The following is a 27279-nucleotide window of genomic DNA, read 5'->3' as shown; positions in this document are numbered from 1 at the left end:
AGCCTGGACTCCTGGCACTGCCCCAGAATGCACCGCCTCCATTTATCACTCAATTTACTCAACAACCAGCCCTCATCAACCACCCAATGTGTGTTATGGGCTGGGGACAAGGCACATAGCACCTCATCTTCACTTTTGGGAGTGGCCACTGAGATTGCAGGACCCAGGTCTGGGGTGATGGGCAGGTTGCCGACCTAAGAATGCTGAGGGTGGAGGAAGTCAGGGTACAAGACCCTCCTGTTGAGAGGGAGCTTATTGACCTGGATGGAGGGATGGGGTTGAGTGGGTCATAGGGCCAGTGCCCTTCTAGTGCCATGGGAAAGTAGTTGGCTGACCAGAGAAAGCTAGGGGATGGGTGATCACTGACCTAGAACTGTCTTTGGTTTTTGGAGATGTGTTTGCTGGTTCTGCAATGTTCGGGAAAGTGGGAAGATAGTTTTTCAGTGGCCCTGGCTCCCCTTTGTGTCCTGAGTGGGTGTGGCCTGCTGAGCATGATAACTGGGGGGAGGGTGTTCTGTTGGAGGGATCGCTTGGCCACCCATGGGCACTGGGGGTGGGATTGCTGGTTGATCCCTGGTCCAGGCCTCTCCTTGTGTTGGAGGGTGGGGAGAGGAAGCAGGAACTTGTTGACACCTTGACACTGTCAGAGCTGGTGGTCACAAGCCCCAGAGCCCCCTGTCTCCTGGCACAGTCAGCCTGCTGACTCAGGTGCTAGGGGACTGGGCAGTCACTGGCCCCAGCCCTCTTGTGTGCTGGGGTGGGCAGCCACTGCCCCCAGGCTGACCACTGCCCCTACCCCTGGCCGCAGATGGGCTGCACAGTGTGACAGCGCAGTGTGTGCTGCGTGTGGTCATCATCACCGAAGAGTTGCTGGCCAACAGCCTGACCGTTCGTCTTGAGAACATGTGGCAGGAGCGCTTCCTGTCACCGCTGTTGGGCCACTTTTTGGAAGGCGTGGCCGCGGTACTTGCCACACCTGCCGAGGACGTCTTCATTTTCAACATCCAGAACGACACGGACGTGGGGGGCACGGTGCTGAATGTGAGCTTCTCGGCGCTGGCGCCACGCGGGGCCGCGGCTGGCGCTGCGGGTCCCTGGTTCAGCTCCGAGGAGCTGCAGGAGCAGCTGTACGTGCGCCGCGCTGCGCTGGCCGCCCGCTCGCTTCTGGACGTGCTGCCCTTCGACGACAACGTATGCCTGCGCGAACCCTGCGAGAACTACATGAAGTGCGTGTCGGTGCTGCGCTTTGACTCGTCTGCGCCCTTCCTGGCCTCGGCCTCCACGCTCTTCCGACCCATCCAGCCCATCGCAGGCCTGCGCTGCCGCTGCCCGCCAGGCTTTACCGGAGACTTCTGCGAGACCGAGCTCGACCTCTGCTACTCCAACCCCTGTCGCAACGGCGGCGCCTGCGCGCGGCGGGAGGGCGGCTACACCTGCGTGTGCCGCCCACGCTTCACTGGTGAGCGGGAGGGGGCGGGCCGGAGCTGCGGGAGCTCGAGCAGAACGCGAACCAACCCCAGTCGGCTGGGCGCGGTGTGAGCATCAGCCTTAGAGCCTGGGCCTGAGAGAGCCTCGGTCCCCAAGGATTAAAGTCGAGGAAGACGCTGTGAAGGGGGCGTGGCCGTGCACGGAGGCGGGGCCTCCGTGCTCGGTGTTTGTGGACCCGGCGGGACCGCGGGGAGGGGTGCCGGGCTGGGGCGGGGCCAGGTCGAACGGGGGCGTGGCCACGGGGCGCCAGACCTTTCAGAGGTGTGGAAATTCGCCTGCCAGCCCGTGGCCTTGGGGGCGGGGGTGGACCCGCCCCGGGGGAACCCTCCCGGTTGTCCTGACTACCTCCGACCGTGGCTTGACCCCCTAGGAGAAGACTGCGAGCTGGACACGGAGGCCGGACGCTGCGTGCCCGGCGTCTGCCGCAACGGGGGCACCTGTGCGGATGGGCCGGACGGCGGCTTCCGCTGCCAGTGCCCCGCGGGCGGCGCCTTCGAGGGCCCACGCTGCGAGGTGTCGGCTCGCTCCTTCCCGCCCAGTTCGTTTGTCATGTTCCGCGGCCTGCGGCAGCGCTTCCACCTCACGCTGTCCCTCTCGTAGGTGCCCGCCCCGTGTCTCTGTGCTCCTCCGCACCGTCCCTGCTACCTACAGGTCCCTGACTCAGATTCCTGACTGCCCAACCCAGCAGCCCCACAGGCCACCGCCTCTCCCTGACGCCCCGCCCGGGTGTCACCGGGCGTTGCTGCTCCTGACGTCACTGCACTGGCGGCCCCGCCCTCTCACCCCAGCCTGGGTTCACTCCCCTCACGGCCCGCCCCCCAGCCCCGCCCGCCAACCACATCGCGGGGAGGGTGGGTGTGAGGAGGTGTCGGCTTGTGACTCGCCCTGCCCACTCCACTCCCACCCAGGTTTGCAACAGTGCAGCCAAGTGGGTTACTTTTCTACAACGGGCGCCTGAACGAGAAGCACGACTTCCTGGCCTTGGAACTCGTGTCCGGGCAAGTGCGACTCACATATTCCACAGGTGGGTGCCATGAGGGTGTGTGGGAGCAAGTGGGTGCGATGGGGGTGGTTGCAAGCCCCGAATCCCTTGGGCTTTGCCTCACTGCACACCTGGACGTAAGCCTCCCTGCCAAACAGACGTCAGTGAGGACCTGGTTCCGGGGGAAAGCCCATCTCTCCAAGAGGTGTGTGCTTCTCCTGTCTGTCCAAAGGCACTCTAGTGCAGCCAGGGTGGCAGTCAGTGGGGGAGGGGGGCGGTGATCTGATGCACCCAGGGTCACCCTGGGAGTAGCTATGCCTCCATGACTTGGGGAGGGGGGTGTCAACTTAACAGCTCCAGACAACCCTCCACACACATCCCCCAAATAGGTGAGTCCAACACGGTGGTCAGCCCCACAGTTCCAGGGGGCCTGAGTGACGGGCAGTGGCACACAGTGCATCTGAGATACTACAACAAGGTGGGCACCACCCTTGGCCTGGGAGTATGGGGGAAGCTGGGATGCCAGGTTCTACCCCTCAGGGGTCACCCTGAGGTCCTGTTGAGTGGTGTGCCTGGGTCTCCAGCCCCGGACAGATGCCCTGGGGGGTGCTCAGGGCCCCTCCAAGGACAAGGTGGCTGTGCTGAGCGTGGACGACTGTGATGTGGCCGTGGCTCTGCAGTTTGGTGCTGAGATTGGAAACTACTCGTGTGCAGCTGCTGGCATGCAAACAAGCTCCAAGAAGTGAGGCCCCCAGCCCCTGATTGCCATGCCCTCTGCTTGCCAAAACCCACTCCAGTCCTTCACCGACCCCACTTCTCACTCCAGCCTGCCAGATTCCACTTCCTTCCCCAAAACACAAGATTTTCCTCTCCCCTCCAGGACCCTGAAACCTCACCTCACTTCTCCATCCACTACCCCAGGCACCTACATGCCTTACTCTTTCCTCCTAACCCTCACCCCCACTCTTCCGCCTTTCCCCAGACCTTCTGCCCATCATGAGCCCTCCTTTGCATCCCCAAGTGAAGTAAGGCCCCAGCTACTCCCTTGGCCTGGCTTTACCCTCCCTCGTCGATCACCTTCTGAGTCCTACCCCCTCCACTTCCTATGGCTCCCAGGAGCAACCCTACTCTGGCTCCAGTCCCACCAATGACCTGGGCCCCTGACCCCCAGGTCCCTGGACCTGACGGGCCCTCTGCTCCTGGGGGGTGTTCCCAACCTCCCCGAGAACTTCCCCGTGTCCCACAAGGACTTCATTGGCTGCATGCGGGACCTGCACATTGATGGCCGCCAAGTGGACATGGCGGCCTTTGTTGCAAACAACGGCACCATGGCAGGTAGGCCATGTCCCCATCATAGGGAGGGGGTAGAGGGCTACGTGGACCCCTGTGTCTGTCTAGCACTTGTGCCCCCTTATGTCTCATGTCCTCCATGTGCGTTCCTCTCACAGGCTGCCAGGCCAAGCTCCACTTTTGTGACTCAAACCCGTGCAAGAGCAATGGCATCTGCTCAGAGCGCTGGGGTGGCTTCAGCTGCGACTGTCCTGTGGGCTTTGGTGGCAAAGACTGTCGGCTCAGTGAGTGGGCAGCATTGGGCAGGAGGGGCCTGCAGGGTAACTTCTCCTCCACAGGTGGGGCCTGTGACCTCACTCCTTTTATCTCCTCAGCCATGGCCCATCCCTACCATTTCCGTGGCAATGGCACATTGAGATGGGACTTTGGAAATGACCTGGCTGTATCTGTGCCGTGGTACCTGGGGCTGGCATTTCGGACACGAGCGACACAGGGGGTTCTGATGCAAGTGCAGGCTGGGCCACACAGCACGCTCCTCTGTCAGGTGTGTCTGTCCTCCCGACCCGTCCCTAGACCTTCAGTTCTCAGTCGCTAATGCCACCAGCAGCACTCCTGTTGGATGGGGGCCTGGGATCCTTCTCTGCCAGGTGTGCTGACCCTACTGGCTCTGTGCTGGACTCTGGCCCTTGACCCTCTTTCCCACCATGATACCTGCTGTGGGTGCAGGACATCAGCACAGCCTGGCAACCTCTGGTCCCGACCTCTGCCCCTTAACCTCACTCTCGGCAGCATGGTGTCCCTGGGCACAGTGCTGTACGTGCCAGATACAGCCTTGCTGCTGTGGTTCTACTCTGATACTCTTTTCTTCTTTTCAGATTTTATTTATTTATTTTTAGATAGAGGGGAAGGGAGGGAGACGGAGAGGCAGAGAAACCATGTATGGTTGCCTTTCATTCACCCCCAACTGGGGACCTGGCCTGCAACCCAGGCATTTTCCCTGACTAGGAATCGAGCCTGTGACCCATTGGTTCACAAGCTGGCACTCAATCCACTGAGCCACACCAGCCAGGGCTACTCTTTGATATTCTTGACCTGTGAGGCCACTGATCTCACCTCCTGACACTCCCAGCCCCAGCCCAACTTGGGGCTCTGACCCCAGGTCTGCGTGTCTCTACCCACAGCTGGATCGGGGGTTGCTGTCCGTGACGGTGACCAGGAGCTCAGGCCGTGCTGCCCACCTCCTCCTGGACCAGGTGACTGTCAGTGACGGCCGGTGGCACGATCTGCGGCTGGAGTTGCAGGAGGAGCCAGGTGGCCGGCGGGGCCACCATGTCCTCATGGTCTCATTGGACTTTAGCCTCTTCCAGGTCTGACCTGTGACCCTGGGGTAATCCCTTCTCAGCCTTCCAATCAGCCCACCAACCAGCCCAGGTCCTCTCAGCTCCCCCCACCCCGCACATAGTCTGACGTTTTTCTTGCAGTCTGCGTGTGTCCTCGTACCCTGCTCTGAGCCCACCCTGCCACCAGCCAGGCTGGTCCACTGCCAGGCCTTCCTCATGTCAGGGAGGCTACCCAGATTTCTGGCTTGGTCTTGGGGCAGCCAGCACTTGGCCTAACTCCTGGAAACCCTTTCTAGTCTCTGCCCCGATCTCCCTGCTCACAGCATGGGACTTCAGAGTCTGTTCTGGATCCCGGATAAGGGGCCCTGTCTGAGCCCGTCTCTTCACTGGAACCTTCTTGACACCCACCTCCTGTGCTCCAGCAGGTCCTCCGTGCTTGAGAGCAGCTCGTTCCCAGACCATGCCTCTGGTGCAGAGGGACAAAGCGTGGTTCTGCAGGGCTAGGGCAGGCCCAGACCGACTCTGCGGTAGGGCAGGGCTCCCCCCCCCAGGACTGACTGTACCCCTCTTCCAGGACACCGTGGCTGTGGGGAGTGAGCTGCAGGGCCTGAAAGTAAAGCGACTCTATGTGGGAGGCCTGCCCCCCAGCAGTGAAGAGGAGGTTCCTCAGGGTCTGGTTGGCTGTATCCAGGTGGGGCTCCGCACGGGAACATGATATGGGACGTTAGGATGAGTGGTCAGAGATCAGGGGGCTTTGGGACCTGAAAAAGCTGTGTTCACATGAAAAGTAGTACGGGGGTGGGGGCGGGGGGCGTTGCCTAGAGCCATTGGAGACAGATAAGCCTTTCTGTGCTGTTGGAAGTGAGAGTCTAGCTCACATTATCAAGGGTCCTCAGAGGTATGTGTCAGGGACAGCACCATTAGGGGTCCATGAGGGGCTGAATTGGGGATTTGGGGGTCAGAGTCTAGGGTTTTTAGGGAGACTGCATGTCAGCAGTCATCAGCCCAGGTGGCTGGCTCTGTAGGACTTGGGCCTGAGGTGCTTTGACACAGGTCTCACCTGTGGCTGGCTGGGCTCACAGGGGGTATGGCTTGGCTCCACGCCTTTGGGTTCCCCGGCCCTGCATCCGCCCAGCCAGCGAGTGAACGTGGAACCCGGCTGTGTTGTGAACAACGCCTGTGCATCTGGGCCCTGCCCACCCCACGCTGACTGCCGAGACCTCTGGCAGACCTTTTCCTGCAAATGCTGGCCAGGTGGGGCCTGGGGTATTGTGATCTGGGTGGGAACCCAGGGCTCCTGATGAAGGCCCGGGGGACCTGGCAAGGCGGGAGAGGGGCACTGAGAAGGGCAGAGGCCTGTTCCCTACTGCACTCGGTGCTCAGCGACCTGAGCTCTCTGACCTTGCCTGCAGGTTACTATGGCCCAGGCTGTGTGGACGCCTGCCTCTTGAACCCCTGTCAGAACCAGGGGTCCTGCCGGCACCTCCCAGGAGCCCCCCACGGCTATACCTGTGACTGTGCAAGTGGCTATTTTGGGCAGCACTGTGAGCACAGGTAAGGGCCCAGGGGCTGAGAGGCTGGGAGGACCTGGTGTGGGGTAAGGAGGGTCTCTGAGATGTCGTGGAGCCACCTTACCTGGCTGTCCACCCGCAGGATGGACCAGCAGTGCCCGCGAGGCTGGTGGGGGAGCCCGACCTGCGGCCCCTGCAACTGTGACGTTCACAAGGGCTTTGACCCCAACTGCAACAAGACAAACGGGCAGTGTCACTGCAAGGTGTGCCTGGCCCCTGCCCCCTGACCTTTTAACTCTTCCCTAGCCATGATTTGTGATTCTGATCCATCTTGCTGACCTCTGCCCCCTGACTAAGTCCCTCACCCGTTACCCAACCTGTGATCTAACCGCTATCCCTTGTCCTTGACACCTGACCCCTCCCTTAAGTTTCATCTGAGGCCTAGTCTTCCTTTGGTCCTGTGCGCCTTGTTCTCTTGACCCTTTGTCCTGCATTCTTCTCACTCCGAGTTCTGACCTCTGACCTCCAGTAACTGACCCGCTCTCAAACAGGAGTTCCACTACCGGCCGCGCGGCAGTGACTCATGCCTCCCGTGTGACTGCTACCCCGTGGGCTCTGCCTCGCGTTCCTGTGCTCCTCACAGTGGTCAGTGCCCTTGTCGCCCAGGGGCCCTTGGCCGCCAGTGTAATAGCTGTGACAGTCCTTTTGCAGAGGTGACGGCCAGCGGCTGCAGAGGTGAGCAGGTGCCACCCAGCTCCACATATGGAAGGCTTCCTGCCTGCCACCAAGTATTGTGGCATGCTCAGCTCCTCGGGTAGGGACTCGGGGGCTTCTTGGAGGAGACACTGACACCTAGGGGTCCACATTTGCCCCAAGTACTTTGATGACCTGTCACTGAATCTGACAGGCCAGGTCCTAGGAGGCCAGCAGGGGAGTGGTGGGTAGTAGGCCTGGGTTGAATGGTGGAGGGACAGTGGGTGTGGCTGTCACTTGTCCCAGCCCCTGGCTGGTTGGCTCAGTGCCTCCTTTCTCCCTAGTGCTCTATGATGCCTGTCCCAAGTCCCTGAGATCTGGAGTGTGGTGGCCCCAGACCAAGTTTGGCATTCTGGCCTCAGTGCCGTGTCCTCGGGGGGCCCTGGGTGAGTATCTGGGGGGCAGGGGCATCTCTGAGGGTGAGGGTGGTCCTCTCCTTTGGCTGCTGGAGCCACTTCTTTTCCTGAGTTGGGTGGCCTTGTTCCTGCAAAGAGGTGGGAGTGGGGTAGGGGTCCACGTGGGCCCCTCACTACCTCCTAGGGGCTCTGGGTCCCTCCCCACACCTCACTGAGCCTCCGTCTGTTTCTCTTGGCTTCTGGGCAGGATTGCGGGGTACAGGTAAGGGGTACGTGTTTGCTCAGGTGCGCTGCCCCCTCCCACTGCCAGAGCTTTTGCAGATCCCTCCTGCTGCCTGACATCCCTGCAGACCCCTCCCCACTGCCTGAGATCTCTAAGAGCTACTTCCAATTGCTTGAAGTCCCTAGAGGCCCCCTTCCTGCTGTCTGAAGACCCCAGGGCCCCTTCTCTGATGCCCCAGGTCCTCGGAGACCCCTCCCCACTGCCTGAGGACCCTGGCAATCCCTTCCCACTTCCTGAGGTCCCCGCAGGTATCTCCCTGCTGCCTGAGTTCTTGAGAGGCGACCACCCCCCACCTTTGCCTGAGGTCCCTACAGTGGCTGGACAGAGACTGCGTATGCATGCTCGTGTGTGTGTTCTTCCGTGCCTGTGCACGCGTCTGTGAGTCTGTCTTGGGGGGAGAGGATTCTATGTTATGGTTAGGGTCCCTCTTGCTGATGGCTACAAGCTCCCTCATGGTCCAGGGCAATTCTTACACAACCCCCGTCCCACTCCCACAGACAGCGGAGAGATAGCAGCAAGGTCATCACTGGGGCAGTTAAAACTCGTGTGAGAGCAGAGTACTCCTGGAGAATTGGGTCTGTGTCAGCACATCTGTGTGTGCGTGTGTGAAAGAGCATCGTGTGTCCGTGGGCTTGTTCTGGTCCACGCCTCTGAGGGTGTGCAGATAGGCTCATTGGTGTGTGTGCGTGCACAAGTATGTGCTTGCCCCGGGCCACATGTCTGTGAACCTCGCCTGGCCTGTGTGTGTGTGCACTTGTGCGTGGACCTGTGCACATCCTGCCCTTGTGCTCACCTTCATAGTTGGTGGTTCAGAACGGCCCACAGACCTTTCAGGAGCTGACTGACAAGCCGGTGGGGCCTGCCTGGCCTGGGGGCTGGGGTTGCTCCATCCAGGTGTCTAGCCAGCAATGCCTAGTACTCTGTTCTCTGACTCAGAGCTTCCCCTCGGAAAGGAGAAGGTGCCGTAGTCACCTGCTCAGGAAGGATGCAGGCCCCAGGCCTGACCAGGCTCGCCTTCCCCCAGGTACTGCTGTGCGGCTGTGTGATGAGGACCAGGGTTGGCTGGAGCCTGACCTCTTCAACTGCACCTCCCCTGCCTTTCGAGAGCTCAGCCTGCTGGTGAGACTGCCCAGACCATGCCCTGCATTCAAGACCTGCCTGGCCCTGGCCTTAGCCCGGGTCTCAACTTCCCCAGGCCTGTGGTAGGCCCCAGCTGTCATGCCCCAGCCCTTGACCTGTGCATTTCCTGGTTGCCCTTGAATCTAGCCAACCCTTCCTGTGAGGCTTTTGAGAAAGGCCTAAGGGACCACAGTGACCACCCCCACCTTTGTCCTGGCAGCTGGATGGCCTGGAGCTGAACAAGACAGCATTGGACACTGTGGAGGCCAAGAAGCTGGCTCAGAGGCTGCGGGAGGTGACTGGCCACACTGACCACTACTTTAGCCAAGATGTTCGAGTCACTGCCCGCCTGCTGGCCCACCTGTTGGCCTTCGAGAGCCACCAACAAGGCTTTGGGCTGACAGCCACACAGGATGCCCACTTCAATGAAGTAAGGCTATGCCCTGTGCCCTCACTCCCCTGGTCCTGGCCCGCAAGTCCTGGATCCCTTGCTCAAGCCCCTCCTGGCCCCGAGGAAGTAAAAACCCTGGGCTCTCTCCCTCTTCTCTGGTCCTCCCCAGACCCACCCCCTTGCCTGCCGGGTCCCTCTGAGCGCCTGGCCAGGCTGCTCAGATCTGCCCTGCCCTCTCGCACCTGGCTGAGCACACTTCCCTCCCCCCTCCCAGAATCTGCTGTGGGCAGGCTCAGCACTGCTGGCTCCAGAGACCGGGGACCTGTGGGCAGCACTGGGGCAGCGGGCCCCCAGGGACTCCCCTGGCAGCGCAGGGCTGGTGCGGCATCTGGAGGAGTACGCGGCCACACTCGCCAGGAACATGGAACTCACATACCTGAATCCTGTGGGGCTGGTCACACCCAACATCAGTATGTGGCGGGTGGAGCTAGGGGCTGTGGAAGGGCGAGGACCAGGAGGTCTGAGGGGCTGGAAGCTGGGCTGCCACTCTCCGCGCTTTGCAGGGATCCGCTCTGTGCTGGTAGCAAGGAGGCTCTGGGTTATAGGGGAGGAGGGAGTGGGGCTCTCAGCACGGGGAGAAGATCCTTGATGGTCTCCTTTCTCTTCCTTCTGGGCAGTGCTCAGCATCGACCGCATGGAGCACCCCAGTCTGTCCCGGGAGACCCGTCGCTACCCTCGTTACCACAGCAACCTTTTCCGAGGCCAGGATGCCTGGGATCCTCATACCCATGTGCTGCTGCCTTCCCAGGCCCCACGACCAGCCCCACACGAAGGTGAGAGACTTAGGTGACTCCTGGGCCAGGTCCTGTTCCCCGCCCCCAAAGCCAGATACCACCTCTCCCTCCTGCCCATTCACCCCTTTTGGGATCCCCTGTTAGAGACTCTCCCTTTCCAGCTCTCCACCCCATACCTGGCCACAGCGCTCCCCTCACCAGACCCTCTGCCTCCCCCTAGATGTCCTTCCCAGGTCCGATAATCAGGATCTGGCCCTGGGGTCCATGCTCCCCTCATGGGGTCTGGCTCCCCGACCCCCCAGTTCTGGGCCTGCACAGAGGGAATCCCCATGCTGGATGCTGGGTTGGGTTCAGAGCTGGGTTGTTGGGCGCCCAGGGTTGCAGGTCATTCACAGTGGCTCCTGCCCTTCTCCTGGCAGTTCTGCCCACAGGCGGTGGGAGCACAGAAAACTCCACCATCTCGAGTGTGGCGCCGCCACCAGCCCCGCCGGAGCCCGAGCCAGAGCCTGGACTCTCCATTGTCATCCTCCTCGTCTACCGCACCTTGGGGGGACTGCTCCCTGCCCAGTTCCAGGCTGAGCGCCGGGGCGCCAGGTACACTGGTGAAGTTATCCTAGTCCCTTCACCCTGAGCTTCTTACAAGCTTCTACCAAGCCTAGCATCCTCTTTTCGGTGGGCAAGTGAACAGGTCCATAGTCACACAGAGACGCTTGTATGCACAGCTGCAGGAAGCCTTGTCCATGCTGGCTGATTTCCATGGAAAATGCGGAGGTGTGCAGAGTGGTAGACAGACCCAGAGCCTCAGTGAGGGCAGTCACCTAAAGAAGAGGGGAGGGAGCCAGGTCCAGACAGCCACATTGGCTCATAGAGACAGGCAAAGACAGGCCGACTGATGGAAGTCAGAAGGGGGTGACAAGGAGGGCAGTTTGAGGCCAATAGTGTGGAGCTGCTTGGGCCTCATACCCCCGTGTGAGCAGTGGGTCTGAAGCCCCTCTGCTGGAGAGAACCTGCCATTTCTGCAGAACCATAACACCCCAGCTAGGCCATGGACCCCTGGGCTTGAAGCAGCCCAACATTGGCTGAAGGGGTTCTCAAAAATGGCACCCACTTGGGGCATCCCAGACTGTGGCTTAGCCAGGATGTGGCGTGAAGTCAGTGAGGTAGGCAGTCAGAGCTTGGTCCCAAGTGGGTGTTCAAGCCCAAGTGGGGTGTCTGCTTAGGCTTCCCCAGAACCCTGTTATGAACTCCCCGGTGGTCAGCGTGGCTGTGTTCCATGGACGCAACTTCCTGAGGGGTGACCTGGACTCCCCGATCAGCCTCGAGTTCCGCCTACTACAGACAGCGAATCGGAGCAAGGCCATCTGTGTGCAGTGGGACCCACCTGGCCCGTGAGGACCTCCACTCTGGAAACTCTTGTTCTCCTATTAGTCCCTGGGAGGCCCGGCCTGTCCCTGGGGTCCCCACTAATGCCCCTGTGCACGCAGCCCCATGAGGAATGCAGCTCCCCACCTCCAGGCGCCCTCAGCCCCTCCCACCATCTGTCATAAACCACTGCCGGGTGCTGGGGCACTCCTCAGAGTGGGCTGTTGGTCTGACCACCCTATGGCCGCAGGGCGGACCAGCACGGAATGTGGACAGCACGGGACTGCGAGCTGGTGCACAGGAACGGATCCCACGCACGGTGTCGCTGCAGCCGGACAGGCACCTTTGGGGTCCTCATGGATGCCTCCCCCCGTGAGGTAGGGCTGTGCTCAGGGTCCCAAGGAAGTGAGAGGGTCAAGGGGCAGGGGCGCCCAACCCCCCAGTGACCACCCCTATCCCCACAGCGGCTAGAGGGTGACCTGGAGCTGCTGGCTGTGTTCACCCACGTGGTCGTGGCCACGTCTGTGGCTGCGCTGCTGCTGACTGCGGCTATCCTGCTGAGCCTGCGCAGCCTCAAGTCCAACATGCGTGGGATCCACGCCAACGTGGCGGCCGCCCTGGGGGTGGCAGAGCTCCTCTTTCTGCTGGGGATCCACAGGACCCAAAGCCAGGTGCAGGGTCAGGGTCAGGGGACCTGTGTCCAGATGACCTCAGCTGGTCCAGGAAGGCCTAGGGTCAGAGCTCAGGGTCAGAGGTCAGGGATGCTTCAGCTGTGGCCAGGGTGTGGGGCAGGGTACCGGGTAAGGTACTGTGGTTCAGGAGTCAGAGGTGGGAAGCAGAGGCCCGGGTGGGTCTGAGGCGGGCGAGGCGGGAGCGGTCCTGACGCCCCTCCCCTGCCTTCAGCTGCTGTGCACTGCAGTCGCCATCCTCCTGCACTACTTCTTCCTCAGCACCTTCGCGTGGCTCCTCGTGCAGGGGCTGCACCTCTACCGCATGCAGGTCGAGCCGCGCAATGTGGACCGCGGTGCCATGCGCTTCTACCACGCCTTGGGCTGGGGCGTCCCTGCTGTGCTGCTGGGTGAGGGCCCTGCTCACTGGCCCATCCAGGCTGTGACCCCTGACCTCTGTCCATCACATGACCTGACCCTTGCCCCTGTCCCAGTCCTGACCGTGACCCATCCTCAGCCCCCCATGCTGTCTGCTCTGGGAGGAGTCTGCTGTGCTCTCCATCCTGGCTTCTCCCCACACATGAGAGGCTCAGCAGCCCTAGAACACAGCCCTTCCATCCTTCCCTCTGCCCCCACCAGGCCTTGCTGTTGGCCTGGATCCCGAGGGCTACGGGAACCCCGACTTCTGCTGGATCTCGGTCCACGAACCCCTCATCTGGAGCTTCGCAGGCCCTGTTGTCCTTGTCATTGTGGTGAGTGCTCTGCACTCGCGCCATCTGTGTGCTCCCCTGGCTGGGGGCGGTGAGCCCTGCTGCAGGTGTGGTGATGTGAGGTGAGGGTTGCCAGGTGGCAGCCCTGCAGGCTTCCTAGTCTTGGCCTCGACATTCCCTGCTCAGTGGGCATAGAGATGGAGGTGTGGGGCTCAGGGTGGCTGCCTGTTTCTGCCTCTGCCTCCCTGTGTCTCTATCTCCGTCTCTCCGTCCCTCTCCGGTGCCCTGTCTGACTTTTCCTGTGAGTCTAAGCTTCTCTGTCTCTCTTGGTCTCTAATCTGTGTGTTGCACGTATGTTTCTCTGGCTCCGCCTCTCTGTGAGTCTTGGCCTCTGTCCCTCTGTCTCACCATCTCTGTCTCTCTGCCTTGCTCTGCTCCACATGTCTGGCTGTGTGTCCAGATGAATGGGACCATGTTTCTCCTCGCTGCCCGCGCATCCTGCTCCACTGGGCAGAGGGAGGCCAAGAAGACCTCTGTGTTGTGAGTTGGCTGCCGGGGGCTGTGGGGGCATTCTTACCCCTCCTGAGTAGGGTCTGGGGTCCCCAGAACACTCCTAGTGCAGGCTGGGCTCCAGGTTCTGGGTAGGGGAGGAGGTCACGTGCCCTGGTCTGCAGCCCCTCTCTAGTGCCGTCAACATGCTCTGGCCCCACACGCCCTGGCCCTGCTGTCTCCCTAGAGTCTCCCTTGGCCTGGGCGGCTCACTTTGTCCCCTGCCTGTGTGTCCCCACCTATCTTCCATGTCTCCTCTTCTCCCCTTCGTGTGTGTTTTCCCCATATCCCCTCGTGGCTCTCCGTGCGCCCCGTTCTTTCTGTGACCTGTCATATCCTCTGGTGTCCTCCTGAGACTTCTGTGTTCCTCTGTGAATTCCTTTCCTTCCATATCCTCTGTGTGCCCCTGCCTGACCCCTGTGCTTCCTCCTGTGTGTCCTGTGTGAGCCCCGTGTGACTCTTGCGTGTTCTCCTGTATCCTTCCTTGTTGCCACGGCAGGACCCTTCGGAGCTCCTTTCTGCTCCTTCTACTGGTCAGTGCCTCCTGGCTCTTCGGCCTCCTGGCGGTCAACAACAGCATCCTGGCCTTCCACTACCTCCACGCTGGACTCTGTGGGCTCCAGGTAATACTGGTGTCCCTCTGCCACCCCAGCCCAGGTGCAGCTTCAGCAGTGGGGGTTCCAACACTGGGCAGGGCGTCGGCCCAGGCCTGGGGTTGACTCCGCTGGATGACTGGCACTAGGTTGGGTGCTGGTCCTAGACTGCCCTGTGCCAACACTGAGGCTCCTGACCCCTCGCCTGCTGGGCCCACTGACCTTTGCTCACTCGTCACTCGGGCCCCTCAGACCTCTCACCTCCTTGGCTGACCTCTGTCTCCCCTACTGCGTCCCTGACTGACCCCTGGTGGCCCCACCCTGCCTCACGGCGGATCTCTCTCTGACCCTTGCTGACCTGCAGGGCTTGGCCATGCTGCTGCTCTTCTGTGTCCTCAATGCAGATGCTCGGACTGCCTGGGCACCAGCCTGCCTGAGCGGGAAGGCAGTGCCCGAGGAGGCCAGGCCGGCGCCTGTGACGGTGAGGGGCTCTCAGGGCTGGGGAGTCAGGCTGGGGGGCCCAGGAGTCTGGGCATTGAGGCTTTGCCAGGGCTGGCTCATAACCTGTCCCCCACCCCCCAGGGGCCTGGGGCTTATAATAACACGGCGCTCTTCGAGGAGAGCGGCCTCATCCGCATCACTCTGGGTGCCTCCACCGTCTCCTCAGTGAGCAGTGCCCGTTCTGGCCGGACCCAGGACCAAGACAGCCAGCGGGGCCGTGGCTGCCTCAGGTGAGCGGAGGGGCCTCCTTGTGCTGGGGACCCAGCTCAGACCTGTCCCACTTTACCAGGGGTGGGTGCCACCAGGTCCCACCTTGGCCATCTGAGCCTCTGTTGCTGTCCCGCCGCCAGAATGCCTCCAGCACCATTCCCTGAGCGCGTGCAGACACCCAGCCTCCAAAGCACCCCATCTCACCCCTCTTTGATGGGGGGGGGGGCTCCTGCATTTCCAGGGACAATGTCCTGGTTCGACACGGGTCAGCTGCTGACCACACTGACCACAGCCTCCAGGCTCACGCTGGCCCTACCGACCTGGACGTGGCCATGTTCCATCGAGATGCTGGTGGAGGTGGGGACCTGGGCCAGGGAAGACGGGGGAAAAGGCTCGCTCCCCAGTGCCCTTTTCTTCTGCCATTGGGAGCAGTGGCTGACTGCAGTGGGCCAGGCTTCCCTGGTCACTGCCCCGGGAGGCCCCCAGGCAGCCAGCCCTGGTTCTCCTGACAAGTCCCAGCCCTTCCGTCTCTATGTCCGCTCCAAGCTCTCCCCAGTCCCCAGGTCCCCAGCCCAGTCTCTCGCTGCAGCCACCCTCGGGGTTCCCCAAGTCCCTCCCTACCCAAGACACTGCTAGGCCTTCCTCCTTCCGACCTCCCACCTCTAGGTGCTGACTCCGACTCTGACAGTGACTTGTCCCTGGAGGAGGAGAGGAGTCTGTCCATCCCATCCTCAGAAAGCGAGGACAACGGCCGGACACGGGGGCGTTTCCAGCGTCCACTCTGCCGGGCGGCCCAGAGCGAGAGGCTCCTCACCCAGCCCAAAGGTGATGGAGCCCTCTGGCCGCATAGGTGACCAAGAGACACCCCATATTCTACTTGGGTGTGACCCAGAGACCATACTGTCCCCTTAGGGTTCCTGGGACCAACCTTTTGGGCACCTGGGGTCATCATTGGGCCCCTGCACTCCGCCTGCCCCCAGCCTGCTAGCAGGGTTCTGCTGGCTAGAGAGCCAGGGACAGCCCGGGTGACAGGAGAGCAGGGTCAGGGACGTTAGAGGATGACATGTCACCCCTCCAGCCCCTGGTCTTCCCTGAGGGTTGGGGTTCCCCTCTCAGCCATCAGGTGTCCCTACCTCCAGTCTCTGTCCACCCTCCCAGTTGAGCCTGAGGGCTTGTTATTGACCCCTCCCTGAATGGTTCCACTGATCTCCGAGAGAGGCCTCCTGTGCTCGGTGGGAACAGCCAGGATTGCAGGGCTTGTTAGGGTCAGGGGTCAGGGAGTCTGGTCACAGGGGTCAGGAATCACCCCAGAGGCCCCTGTAACATCTGGCTCTGCAGATGTGGATGGCAATGACCTCCTGTCCTACTGGCCAGCCCTGGGGGAATGTGAGGCTGCTCCCTGTGCTCTGCAGACCTGGGGCTCCGAAAGGCGCCTGGGGCTGGACACCAGCAAGGACGCAGCCAACAACAACCAGCCAGACCTGGCGCTGACCAGCGGAGATGAGACCTCCCTGGGTCCAGCCCAGCGCCAGAGGAAAGGTATAGTTCTGACATTGGCTTGAACTTCAGGGACCCCAGGGACTGCCAATCCCTGCCAGGCGATTTCATCTTCCTAATCTCAGACTGCTTCACAGGGGTCCTCTGGCTCTGACACAGGGTTTCTGCTGCTCTGCCCTACATCACAGTCCCTGGGGACCACGCCATCATGGCCGGGGCACTGCCTGCCCCCTACCCTGGTCTGCCCCACAGCACCCCCAGGGGCTCCTGCCCCATCCTGGGGGGGGTTCTGCCCTTTGACCCTGTCTGCATCACTAGGACCTGGGGCTGTCTCCCACCCCCACCTGGTGGCAGGGAGGTTTGCCCCTACCTCTGCACATGGGGACTGTCCTGTGCTGGCCCAGGCGATTGCTGCTTCCCCACTCTGCCCACTGTTCTGCTGCCTCTCTGGAATTGCCAGGAGCTGACTCTGTCCCTCCCCAAGGGGTTTCTGTCCGCAACCCATGTCACAGAGATCCCAAGGCTGCATGTTCCAGGGAGTTCCTGCCCACCCATACGTACACCCTTTCCCCCCATTTGTCCCCCCACAGGAATCCTGAAGAACCGATTGCAGTGCCCACTGGTGCCACAGACCCGAGGTGGCCCTGAGTTGTCCTGGTGCCGTGCAGCCACCTTGGGTCACCGTGCCGTGCCAGCTGCCTCCTATGGTCGCATCTGTGCTGGAGGGGGCACAGGCAGCCTTTCGCAGCCAGCCAGCCGCTACTCCTCCCGTGAACAGCTGGACGTGCTTCTTCGGCGGCAGCTGAGCCGTGAGCGACTGGAGGAGGCGCCTGCTCCTATTCTGCGCCCCCTGAGTCGGCCAGGTTCCCAAGAATGCTTGGATGCTGTGCCAGGACGCCTGGAACCCAGGGATCGGGGCAGCACCCTACCACGGAGGCAGCCACCCAGGGACTACCCTCGTGCCATGGCCAGCCGCTTCAGATCACGGGATGCGCTGGACCTAGGGGCACCTTGCGAGTGGCTGAGCACACTCCCTCCACCCCACAGTGCCCGGGACCTTGACCTACAGCCCCCACCTCTGCCCCTGTCTCCCCAGCGGCAACTTTCAAGGGACCCCCTCTTGCCATCCCGGCCCCTGGACTCACTGTCCAGGAGATCGAACTCAGGGGAACGGCTGGACCATGTGCCTAGCCGGCACCCCTCACGAGAAGGCCTTGGGCCACCCCCGCAGCTGCTCAGAGTTCGGGAGGACCCAGCCAGCGGCCCCAGCCATGGCCCCTCCACAGAACAGTTGGACATTCTCTCCTCTATCCTCGCCTCCTTCAACTCCTCAGCTCTGTCCTCCTCTGTGCCGTCCTCAAGCACACCCTCGGGCCCTCATACTACTGCCACGCTTTCTGCCACCACCTCTGCGCTCGGGCCCTCCACACCACGCTCTGCCACGTCCCACAGCATCTCAGAGCTGTCGCCAGACTCAGAGTAAGCAGGGTCCAGCCACCCGCTCATTCCCTCGTCAGCTGGGGGCAACCTCCTGCGCACTCTGCCCTGGGTTCTGCCGCAGAATGGGGTGTGGGTTGCCAGACGGTGTGGGATCCCCCTGGCTCAGTACAGCCAGGGGGCCTCAAGCTTAGGGCAGAAATCTGTCATGGAGTGGGGCTGGGATTAATAGGGGCTTGCTGGCTGTGTGATTGGGTCAGCCACCCTCCCCTGCACCCCTTGGGCTGCAAGGGGAAGTTAGATGTCGTGCCTTTGCAAAGGGCTTGAGCTAGTGGCTGAGCGAAGGCAGGAGCTGAGGCTGAGGTGTGGGAGGGGCATGGAGGAGAGGCAGAGTCTGCTCAGGTGGCTGTGCGTTGGGGTAAGTGTGGGGTAAGGATGGGTCAGAAGTAGTGCCAGGACATGGGTGCCAGGCTGAAGAGCTAACTTTGACGGTACAGCATGCATTCGTTTATTTATTCAGTCAATATTAACTTCCTCCTGCCTGAAGGCACTGTGGGTTTGGGCACACGGGAATTGAGGTGGGCCCTGGGGTATCTGTGGGGTGGGGATGGCAGAAATACCCAAGAAGCAGCTGCGTACACAGGAGTCAGAGAGGGAGGGGAGGATCCAGGAGTTGCCAGATCTTAGGAAGCCAGAAGGAGAGTTGAGTCTTAAGGAGGAGGGACAGCTAGGTCAGGCTCTGTGGAGGTCTGTAGGATGAGGAGGCTTTGTGGGGAAGGGGACCCTGGTAGTAGGACAGGAGAGCGACAGAATCTGAGCAGAGCTGTGGGAGAAGAAAGGAAGGAGAGCGGGGCAAGGGATTCGGGGGCCAGGTGACCAGGGGCTCTGGGAGGATGTGGGGGAGGGATGAGAGGAGCTGTGAGCACCACCTGGGTCCTCCTGCTGCTTAGCCTTGGGGTCTGGCTGTTGGGGCTGCGGAGCTGGGGGGCTGAGCAGGGTACCAGGCTTTGGAGCCCCCTTGACAACTCTGAGATGTGGACGGGGTTTTTTTTTTTTTAGATTTTTGAAAAGATTTTATTTATTGGTTTGTTTTTGAGAGGGGAAGGGAGGAAGATAGGGAGAGAGACATCAATATGTTGTTGCTTCTCACGTGCGCCCTGCACTGGGGACCTAGCCTGCAACCGAGGCATGTTCCCTGAGTGGGAATCAAACTGGTGACCCTTTGGTTCACAGGCTGGCACTCAATCCACTGAGCCACACCAGCCAGGGGAAGATGTGGAGATTTTTGAGACAAAAATCTATCAAGTGCTTAACATGGTGTCTGTACATAGTAGGTACTTGCTTAGTGCTTAGGGAAAAGGCAGAAGTGGTCAGTCAAGGACTCTTGCTGATGGGCCTGGGGGTCCAGAATGGGTTGAAGGTATTGGAGAACCCCAGAACAGGCATGAAGGGGCTAGGCACTGAGAGACAAAGGTGATGGGGCAGGGGAGGGGCGGTGGCCAGGCCCAGTCTGGTGGTGGGGAGGCCAGAGTCACCTGACTCACCATCCCCTCAGCAACCAGCTTTGATCTCCTCATTCAACCCCGCAGAGTTCCCAGAAGTGAGGGCCACTCCTGAGGGGCAGACGGACGGACAGGACAGCCGAGGAACAGCTGAGGGCAGTGGAGGATGTGGGCTAACAGAAGAGACTCCAGGGGTCTGGGGCTGATCCCAAGGCAGCGCCCAGCTCTCCCTGTGACTGCACTGCTGAGCTTCCTGCTCGTCTGTGAGCGCGTGTGTAACAGGTGTGCAGGGCCTGGGAACCGAAGGGAGGACTTTTATACCTTTTGTACCTTTGTAATCAGAGAGATATGCTTATGTTATTTTTCAGCTTTTCCGTTGCCTGGGGTTCTGAGGCTGGGCTGGGAGGGAGAGGGGGACAGAGGGAAAGAGGTGCAGAATTTGGCCCCATTTGGGCTCCTGGCAAACCATGTGCTTTTTTTCCTCATCTTACTGGGGTAGATTCAGGCAAATGCTTCCTGGGACCCCAGGTTGACCTGAACATTGTCAGGGCCCAAAGCGCAGAACTGACCTTTGCTTTTTCTTGGATGCACCGAGGGCCAAACTTCTGAGACTGGTGCATGGTCTGGGAAACAAGGGTCCTCTGACCTCCTCACTGGGACTCGCTCAGGCGGCCCCTCCCCTCCCCGTGGATGTGGATGTTTATTACTCGGAGTCCCTGCCACTTACTGCCTTATGACCTAGGACTGATGCTGTCAGCGCTGGTGGAGCAGCAGATGTCATGTTTACAGAGCAAGGCTTCCTTTCTCCCACGGGGAGGGGTTCAGGCCTCGAATCAGACTTTCCTGCAGAGGGTGGACTCAGGGGTCTTTCTTCAGCCCCTGCTGTGAGCAGAAGCTGTCTGTGGTGCCATTTAATTCCCTAACACTGCCCCCAGGTAGAATTTATTCTAAAGGATGGGGTAGGAGGGAGAGCAGAGGGCACAGGAACCGGGAATGGAAGGGCAGAATGTTTACAGGAACTTCCCTGGTCCTTAGCACCCGGGCTGCCTCACCGGAAGTGACTCAGTTCCACCCCTCCCGTGGCTCCCTCCTAAAGGGAAAAATGACTGTTAGGACCCTATTCACAAAACTCTCGTTTTTATTACTTTGTCTGATGTCCAGAACTGGGGGCTTTTACATTTTGTTACTTTGTTTACAGGTCAAGATTTAAAACATTTAAAAACTTTGTTTACAACTTAAACGTTTGAATTTTTACACTTTGTTTACAGTTGAGAATGTTTTCCCCCTCCTTTGTTTACAAGACGAAGGTAGAAAAAGTGGGAGCGGGCCGGAGGATCCCACCTCTGAGGACCCTGGCCTGGCCACCTGGAGGGTCTTCTAACCCCCAGCTTTCCCAGGCCAGAGGTCAGCCCTGAGCTCCCTGCTGAACAGCAGGCCCAGATGCAAGAGTAGATGCCCTCCTACCACTGGGAAAAGTGGCGTGTAGGGTTGTGTGTAGGGGGAGGGGCCTGTGCAGACCCCCCTCCCTCATGCATACTCTTGGGAGGCAGTTTTCAAGGAGATTACATTTCCTAATTTACTGACTGGTGCCAAATCCTGCCAGCTAGGACCCCAGCTCTCCTTAACTGGAACGACGCCCACCCTCGAAGAGTTCAAGGGGCCACTGTGGGGAGAGGGGCTTGTCCTTGCTATGTCCTAGGTTCTGTAGATGCCCTTGTCCAGGGTCGCCCCTTCAGCCCTGTGGCCCCAATTTCCTGTCTGTGTAAATTGTTCCGTGAAGCCGCGCTCTGTTTTGGGAATAAACTTCTATAGAAAATGGTTGTTGTCTCTTTTGTTGGGTGCGGTAGGAGGGTGACTGTGAATGATTCAAGCCAGGCTGACCTTTGGGAGAAACTTGAGCACTGCCTCCTCCTAAGAATGTTCAGCTATTTTTAACCCATTTCAGAGGAGGTTTGGCCCAGGTTCTCATCCCTCTTACCCTCAGTTCTGGCCTTTCACCTTGTGATTTGGGCCTGAAGTGAGTACAGGTGCTGGGAGTAAGGTCCGGAGAGAAACCCCTCCTTCGTCAAGGTGTTAGGCAGGATAGAGAGCCGAGCAAGGCGGGGGGGTGGGGGGGACACACAGCTCACTAGTGCATTCAGCAGTCCTGAGCCTGGTCAGATAAGATTGCCAGGCATTATGAAAATCACTAGAAAAACCGGGGTAGCGCAGGAGGAGGGGAGCCCTTGAAATTCTGTGTGTATCGTTTCACTAGCTGGGAAAGAAAGTGTTTGAAGCTACATCAATCAGAAGGTCTAGAGAGGGGAGGAGGAGGGGGAACCTGGAAGTTGGCTACCAGCATAAAACCCCTAAAATCCCAATAGTCGGGGCAGCAAGAGTAGCTGGATGCCCGCTTGCAGCTTCTTACGCAAGTGTATTTCATAAATAAACTCGCTATCTCATTTCCACAACACGTGCCGTCTCTCAACTGAATTCATGTCTTGTGGCCAAGACAAGAACGGAGGAGGGGGAGCCCCCTAACTCGCGTCTCCCCAGTAACAAAGGCAGCGGCGTGATGACTTCCTAAGTCTTACAGGCTATAGCCTTAACCTGGCATTTGTCCCGGCAGGGGTCAGACTAACTCTAGGAGCTGTCCTTGCTAACTCTTCAGCCCATTGACCACCCTGACCCCTACCTACCAGCCTCTCGGATTTAGAGCCGCCCAGGACGTCTGCCTTCCTCAAGAAGAAACCTCGGGCAAGTCTTCCTGGCTATGCTACTTGCAGGGAGGGAGGGTCTGCGTGTCCAGAGTTGAAGGGAAGCTTTGGGCACTACATGACCAGTCTCAGGGGAGAAGCCTGAGGGTGGCTTCCTCAAAGAGATGCCCCTCGGACCGGATACCCCACACCGAGGGCTAAGGCTCTGGTCACTAGCCGCATCCCCAGGCATCCTGCCTACTTGGGGGTTTTCCTTCCCCATCCCTCGGGGACCCTCGGTAAGGAAGTCAGGACCTGGTATCAGACCCATCCCACTCAGAAACCTGGGGCCGCGGGTCCCAGTTCTGCAGGTCCACCAGACTCAGGTAGGAGGGCTGGGAAAGAAGGGGTTAAATTGAAAATCTACCCCCTTGGCAAACGCCCCGCCCAGAGGGCTGCCCTGAGGCCCCGCCCAAGCAGGTTGATTGGCTCAAGTCTTCCCGGCCCTGCTCGAGAATTGGCCCTCGGGTGAGCGCTGCGTTGTAGCGGCCCGGGCCGGAGCTGTTAGAACCGCTGGCCCCAGGCCGCGTGCCCGTCATGGGCTGTCGGAAGCGTCAGGGTGAGTGCAGGGTGCTGCCCAGGATCCCGGTGTCCGCGAGGCGCCGGCCCTCGCGCAGGCGCCCGGCTTGGGTTAGCTCGGAAGGAGTACCGCTAAGTCTGGAGCAGCCATTTCCCGCCTGCATCGCCTCGGTTTACGGCTTTGCCGACTTTCTCCTGGCGACTGCCCAACCGCGGCGAGGGAAGGGGGATGGCGGGAGCTGCCGCGACCCTAGCCCCTGAGCGAGGTGCGGAAAGCAGCTCGAGAACTGCCTGGCGTCTAGCTAGGGGCCGCAGGGAGGCGGCTACGTGCAGACGGGCCGCGGCCCTGGAGGTGCACCGGTGGGACGCGTTGGTGCCGAGGTCGCTTCGAGGGGGACCGTAGCGAGGGCCTCAGTCCACCCAGCTGTACTACTGGTCGGGGAATGAGCGCGAGTATTCTGTCCCGAGTGCTCCCCCAGAGGCAGGGGCCGAGGCTCTAAGCCCCGCCCTCCAAATCGGGTTCGGCTGGGGCGGGGAAGACCTGAGCGAGTCCACCCAGGAGGAGGGGTGAGCGGCTCAGACATCTGCGAGACAGAGGTGCCAAGTCTCTGTGGATCTCTGCACCACTCCACTCCTCCCACCGGGACGCCCGGTGTAGAGGCCTTTCCCAGGTGAGCTCCTGCTCCGCGGGTGGGATCCTCCCCTACAGATCGGAACTTTGAGGACAGGTGAACTTTCTCAGGGGGAGGGGGGTCTTTCCTCCAGGTAAGATGCCCCCTGTGAGATCTGTTCCCAGGTGGGAACTTCGCCCAGGTGAGAGCTTCCCTTAGGAGGGACAGTACCTTCTAGACCAGAACTTTCCTGGCAGGTGAAAATTTCCCCACCTGGTGAAAGCTTCTGGCTAGGTATGGCTAGCTCCCTCTCTCATAGTTCCTGTTTCCAGGACAGCTTCTCCTCAGGTGAGAGCTTCCCCCAGATCTCCTATTCCCAAGTAACCCCACCCCCACCCCTTCAGGTGGGAGCCTCTGGGCAGATCGGAGATTCTCAGGGGGGACAGAACTTACCGGGGCCAGTGAAAACTTTCCTGTCAGGTGGGAGCTTCCCTTTCTAGATGGAAGCCTCTCCCTCCATCTCCCACCAGGGGAAACCCCTTTCTCTCCAGGTGAGAGCCATCGCTGGCTTTCCCAGATTAGGCTGAGCTTGTCTACAACCTGGACCCTGGGGCTGGAGGCCCAGGGACAATCTTAGCCCCAGTACTTTCCTTCCCTTGGAGGGGAGGGGCTCATCTGAAGAGGGGTGTGCCTGATAACTGGACTCCTGGTTTGCTGGATCCTTCCTTGCCTGTCAGCCAGCCCTGGGCTCATGGGGCAGCTGTTAAAGGACTCAGCCTGAACAGAGATTGGCTGGGGGAGACCAAGGGGCTCAGGGAAGGAGGCTGGAGGGGCAGGCGGCCTGAGCTGGACTGGTAGGACATTCGGGGCTGAGCAGCCACACTGAGGGCTGGAGGTGTGGACTGTGCTCATCCTGCTGTCTCTTGGTTGGGACTTTGGCCCAGCAAGAGGTTTCCACTAGCCAAAGTTCAGGTACTACCCCTACCTGGGCGTGGGGCCAGCTAGAGTCTGGACCTACCTAGATCTTGGGGTCTAGAAAAGTCAGGTGGGTGACTCCTTGGTCCGATGTGGGGGTGTGGGGGAGGCTGGGCCTTGGGTGCCCTAACTGTGTCTCTGGTCTCGTCGCCCCAGTAAGGTACACACAAGTACTGCTGGCCACAAGAGAAGCAATGGAGCTGAAGAGGCGAGACTACCACATGGAGCGGCCACTACTGAACCAGGAACAGCTGGAGGAGCTGGGGCACTGGGGCCCGGCCCCTGGGACCCTCCAGTGGCGAACCCAGTTCCAGTAAGGCTGAGGGTGGGGGGCTGGGGCAACCCTGGCCGGATGTGACAAGGCAGGCCCTGTCCTTGACACTTGCCCGTATGTGCCCAGGTGCTCCCGTGCTCGGGCCCGAGCCCTGCTGCTCAGACACCTCCCAGTTTTGGCCTGGCTGCCGCGGTACCCCGTGCGTGACTGGCTCCTGGGTGACCTGTTGTCTGGCCTGAGTGTGGCCATTATGCAGCTCCCACAGGGTGAGTCACCCCTGATCAGAGGCTGTGCCCTCAGCCTTTGGGTGGTGACCTTGAAATCCTCTTCCTCAAGAAAACTCTGAAGCCATGACCCCTGCCCCCCGGAACTGTGGCCCATGAGCTGGTGCCGGGACTTCCTCATCCTTTCAAGGCCCAGCCTCCAAGCCCATATTGCTGCCATTCCCCCTCCAGGCCTGGCCTATGCTCTCCTGGCTGGACTGCCCCCTGTGTTTGGCCTCTACAGCTCCTTCTACCCTGTCTTTGTCTACTTCCTGTTTGGCACTTCCCGGCACATCTCTGTGGGTGAGTGGAGCCAGGCCCGGCCTGGCAGGAGGATACCCACATCTCCCATGGAGGGCAGGGTGAGGGAGGGCTGAGCAGGGCAAGGGAACTTAGGAAAGAGGGGAGCATTGGTGCGGGGTGCTGGGAGACTCCTCCAGGGGTCATTCCCAGGCTGGGCTAGGCCTCTGAGCAAGGGGCCACAGACTCAGGGACCTAGAGGCCCTGGCTGCAAGAGGACGTGGGTGGGCCCGGAACTTGGCATAGGCCTGACAGCTTGAGCCCGGCTGTGACTGCTTCTCAGTTCCACCTTTTGTAAGGGGAGTGGCCCTGAGCCAATGCACACAGGTAGGGCAGGGTAGATGATGCAGGGCCAACATTGCTAGCTGCCCCAGGAGTCCTTGAGCCCAGGGTTCCCACCTGACCGCCGGCACTGCCTCTATTGCGTGGCGTAGTCTGACAGTTTGTCTAGAACTGAGGTCTCCTGGCTCTCCCTTATGACCAGGGCTCCAGGGTAGGACAGTGTCCTCTCCCCTTCAGACCTGCCCTGCCCCTGCAGGCACCTTTGCTGTCATGTCCATGATGGTGGGCAGTGTGACAGAATCTCTGGCTCTGGATGAGGCCTTTGTGCAGGCCCCGAATTCCACAGTTCGTGAGGCGGCCAGAGACGCCGCCCGGGTGCAGCTGGCCTCCACGCTTAGTGTTCTGGTCGGCCTCTTCCAGGTATGGAGCAGCCGGGAGTGTGTGCCCCCCATTACCCGCCCACTGCCAAACCCGCTCCCACCCCCTTAGTGTCTGACCGTGACCGTCCTCCTCATCATACCTCCCTCTGGTCCCTCCTGCCCTGGGCTCTGGTTCAGCCACCCTTGGGCCCCCCTGTCTCCCCTGACTGCCCCTGGCCAACCCACAGGTGGGGCTGGGCCTGGTCCACTTCGGCTTTGTCGTCACCTACCTGTCAGAGCCTCTGGTCCGCGGCTACACCACGGCCGCGTCTGTGCAGGTCTTTGTCTCGCAGCTCAAGTATGTGTTTGGCCTCCATCTGAGCAGCTTCTCTGGACCGCTATCCCTCATATATGTGAGTGATGGCAGGAGAAGGGATGGGGGAGGGGCACCATGACCTAGGTGCTGGCTGTGACCCCTGCTCTCAGACAGTGCTGGAGGTCTGCTGGAAGCTGCCCCAGAGCCAGGTTGGCGCTGTGGTCACCGCAGTTGTGGCAGGAGTGGTGCTTGTGGTGGTGAAGTTGTTGAACGACAAGCTGCGACGACATCTGCCCCTGCCGCTCCCAGGAGAACTGCTCACGGTTCGCATTCTAGGGGACAGGGGAGAGGGGCAAGTGTGGCTCTATCCCTGTGGGCGTCCCCCAGGCACTTCAGGGCCAGCTGGAGTGGGCACAGGTGAGAGTTCCGGGGGGTGGGGGGACAAGACAGAAAGTCCCCCGGTTGGTATCTCCCTCCCCCGACTCTGCCCTCTCCCTCCAGCTCATTGGGGCCACAGGCATCTCCTACGGCGTGGGCCTGAAGCACAGATTCGGGGTGGATGTCGTGGGCAACATCCCTACAGGGTGAGCTCTGGCCCCTGGAGGTCAGGGAAGGTTGGGCGGCCAGGGCCAGCACCTTCCTTTGGCCTCACGATTCCTCTCACAGGCTGGTACCCCCAGTGGCCCCCAAACCCCAGCTGTTCGCAAAGCTTGTGGGAAACGCCTTCGCCATCGCCGTGGTTGGGTTTGCCATTGCCGTCTCCCTGGGGAAGATCTTCGCCCTGAGGCATGGCTACCGGGTGGACGGCAACCAGGTCTGGGGGATGGGACGTGGGGCATGTGGGGGCAGCCTGGTGTACAGGCGACCTCAGGGCCTGGGAGGGCGGCACATCAGGGGGACACAGGGAGACAGCAAACCCATGTGCTGGGACCATGTGGGGACTGAGGGCGGGAGAGCAGCAAGCCTGTCTTTGGGGCTACCAAGGAGGGGTAGAGGCTGGGGATGTGCAGGCTGAGACACGGGCACAGTGACCAGGCACTGCTAGCGATGTCTCCTCACAGCTGTACTCCCCCCACCAGGAGCTGGTGGCCCTAGGCTTCTGTAACCTCATCGGGGGCATCTTCCAGTGCTTCCCTGTGAGCTGCTCCATGTCACGGAGCCTGGTCCAGGAGAGCACCGGGGGCAACACACAGGTGGGTTTCTGGTGTGGGTGGGCCTGGGCCTCTGCACACACAGGTGGCTTGACTGGGCGGTGCACCCCTGTTCAGTGCCCCCATTTCCCTACTCTCCTGTCCCACTCCTACCCCGC

At 60.7% G+C, this 27279-nt stretch overlaps 1 protein-coding gene across 11 annotated transcripts in view; it reads left to right on the top strand.

Annotated features, from left to right (window-relative positions):
• The window catches only part of LOC112309617 (cadherin EGF LAG seven-pass G-type receptor 3), a 37431-nt gene that overhangs the window by 4442 nt on the left and 5710 nt on the right, over positions 1-27279 (top strand). The window contains exons 2-44 of one of the 11 annotated variants that reach the window (XM_045199743.2): positions 809-1459; positions 1859-2084; positions 2397-2512; positions 2860-2948; positions 3055-3212; positions 3642-3805; positions 3919-4044; positions 4135-4304; positions 4942-5127; positions 5675-5791; positions 6183-6354; positions 6513-6654; positions 6754-6874; positions 7163-7346; positions 7649-7750; positions 9028-9122; positions 9343-9552; positions 9788-9983; positions 10191-10346; positions 10727-10901; positions 11528-11695; positions 11920-12046; positions 12134-12340; positions 12573-12747; positions 12977-13089; positions 13508-13587; positions 14096-14219; positions 14554-14670; positions 14772-14920; positions 15142-15257; positions 15567-15725; positions 16239-16439; positions 16988-17876; positions 19359-19364; positions 24337-24489; positions 24577-24716; positions 24906-25016; positions 25498-25715; positions 25903-26067; positions 26141-26293; positions 26472-26554; positions 26637-26784; positions 27050-27163. In XM_045199743.2, the coding sequence (XP_045055678.2) occupies positions 809-1459; positions 1859-2084; positions 2397-2512; positions 2860-2948; positions 3055-3212; positions 3642-3805; positions 3919-4044; positions 4135-4304; positions 4942-5127; positions 5675-5791; positions 6183-6354; positions 6513-6654; positions 6754-6874; positions 7163-7346; positions 7649-7750; positions 9028-9122; positions 9343-9552; positions 9788-9983; positions 10191-10346; positions 10727-10901; positions 11528-11695; positions 11920-12046; positions 12134-12340; positions 12573-12747; positions 12977-13089; positions 13508-13587; positions 14096-14219; positions 14554-14670; positions 14772-14920; positions 15142-15257; positions 15567-15725; positions 16239-16439; positions 16988-17876; positions 19359-19364; positions 24337-24489; positions 24577-24716; positions 24906-25016; positions 25498-25715; positions 25903-26067; positions 26141-26293; positions 26472-26554; positions 26637-26784; positions 27050-27163 (7472 nt within the window). The other 10 variants (XM_053929600.1, XM_045199739.2, XM_045199744.2 and 7 more) reach the window with 10 other exon arrangements.

This window comes from Desmodus rotundus, chromosome 8 (assembly GCF_022682495.2).
Source record: "Desmodus rotundus isolate HL8 chromosome 8, HLdesRot8A.1, whole genome shotgun sequence".
NCBI classification, from domain to species: Eukaryota; Metazoa; Chordata; class Mammalia; order Chiroptera; family Phyllostomidae; genus Desmodus; species Desmodus rotundus.
This window is presented reverse-complemented; position numbering and strand designations above follow the sequence as displayed.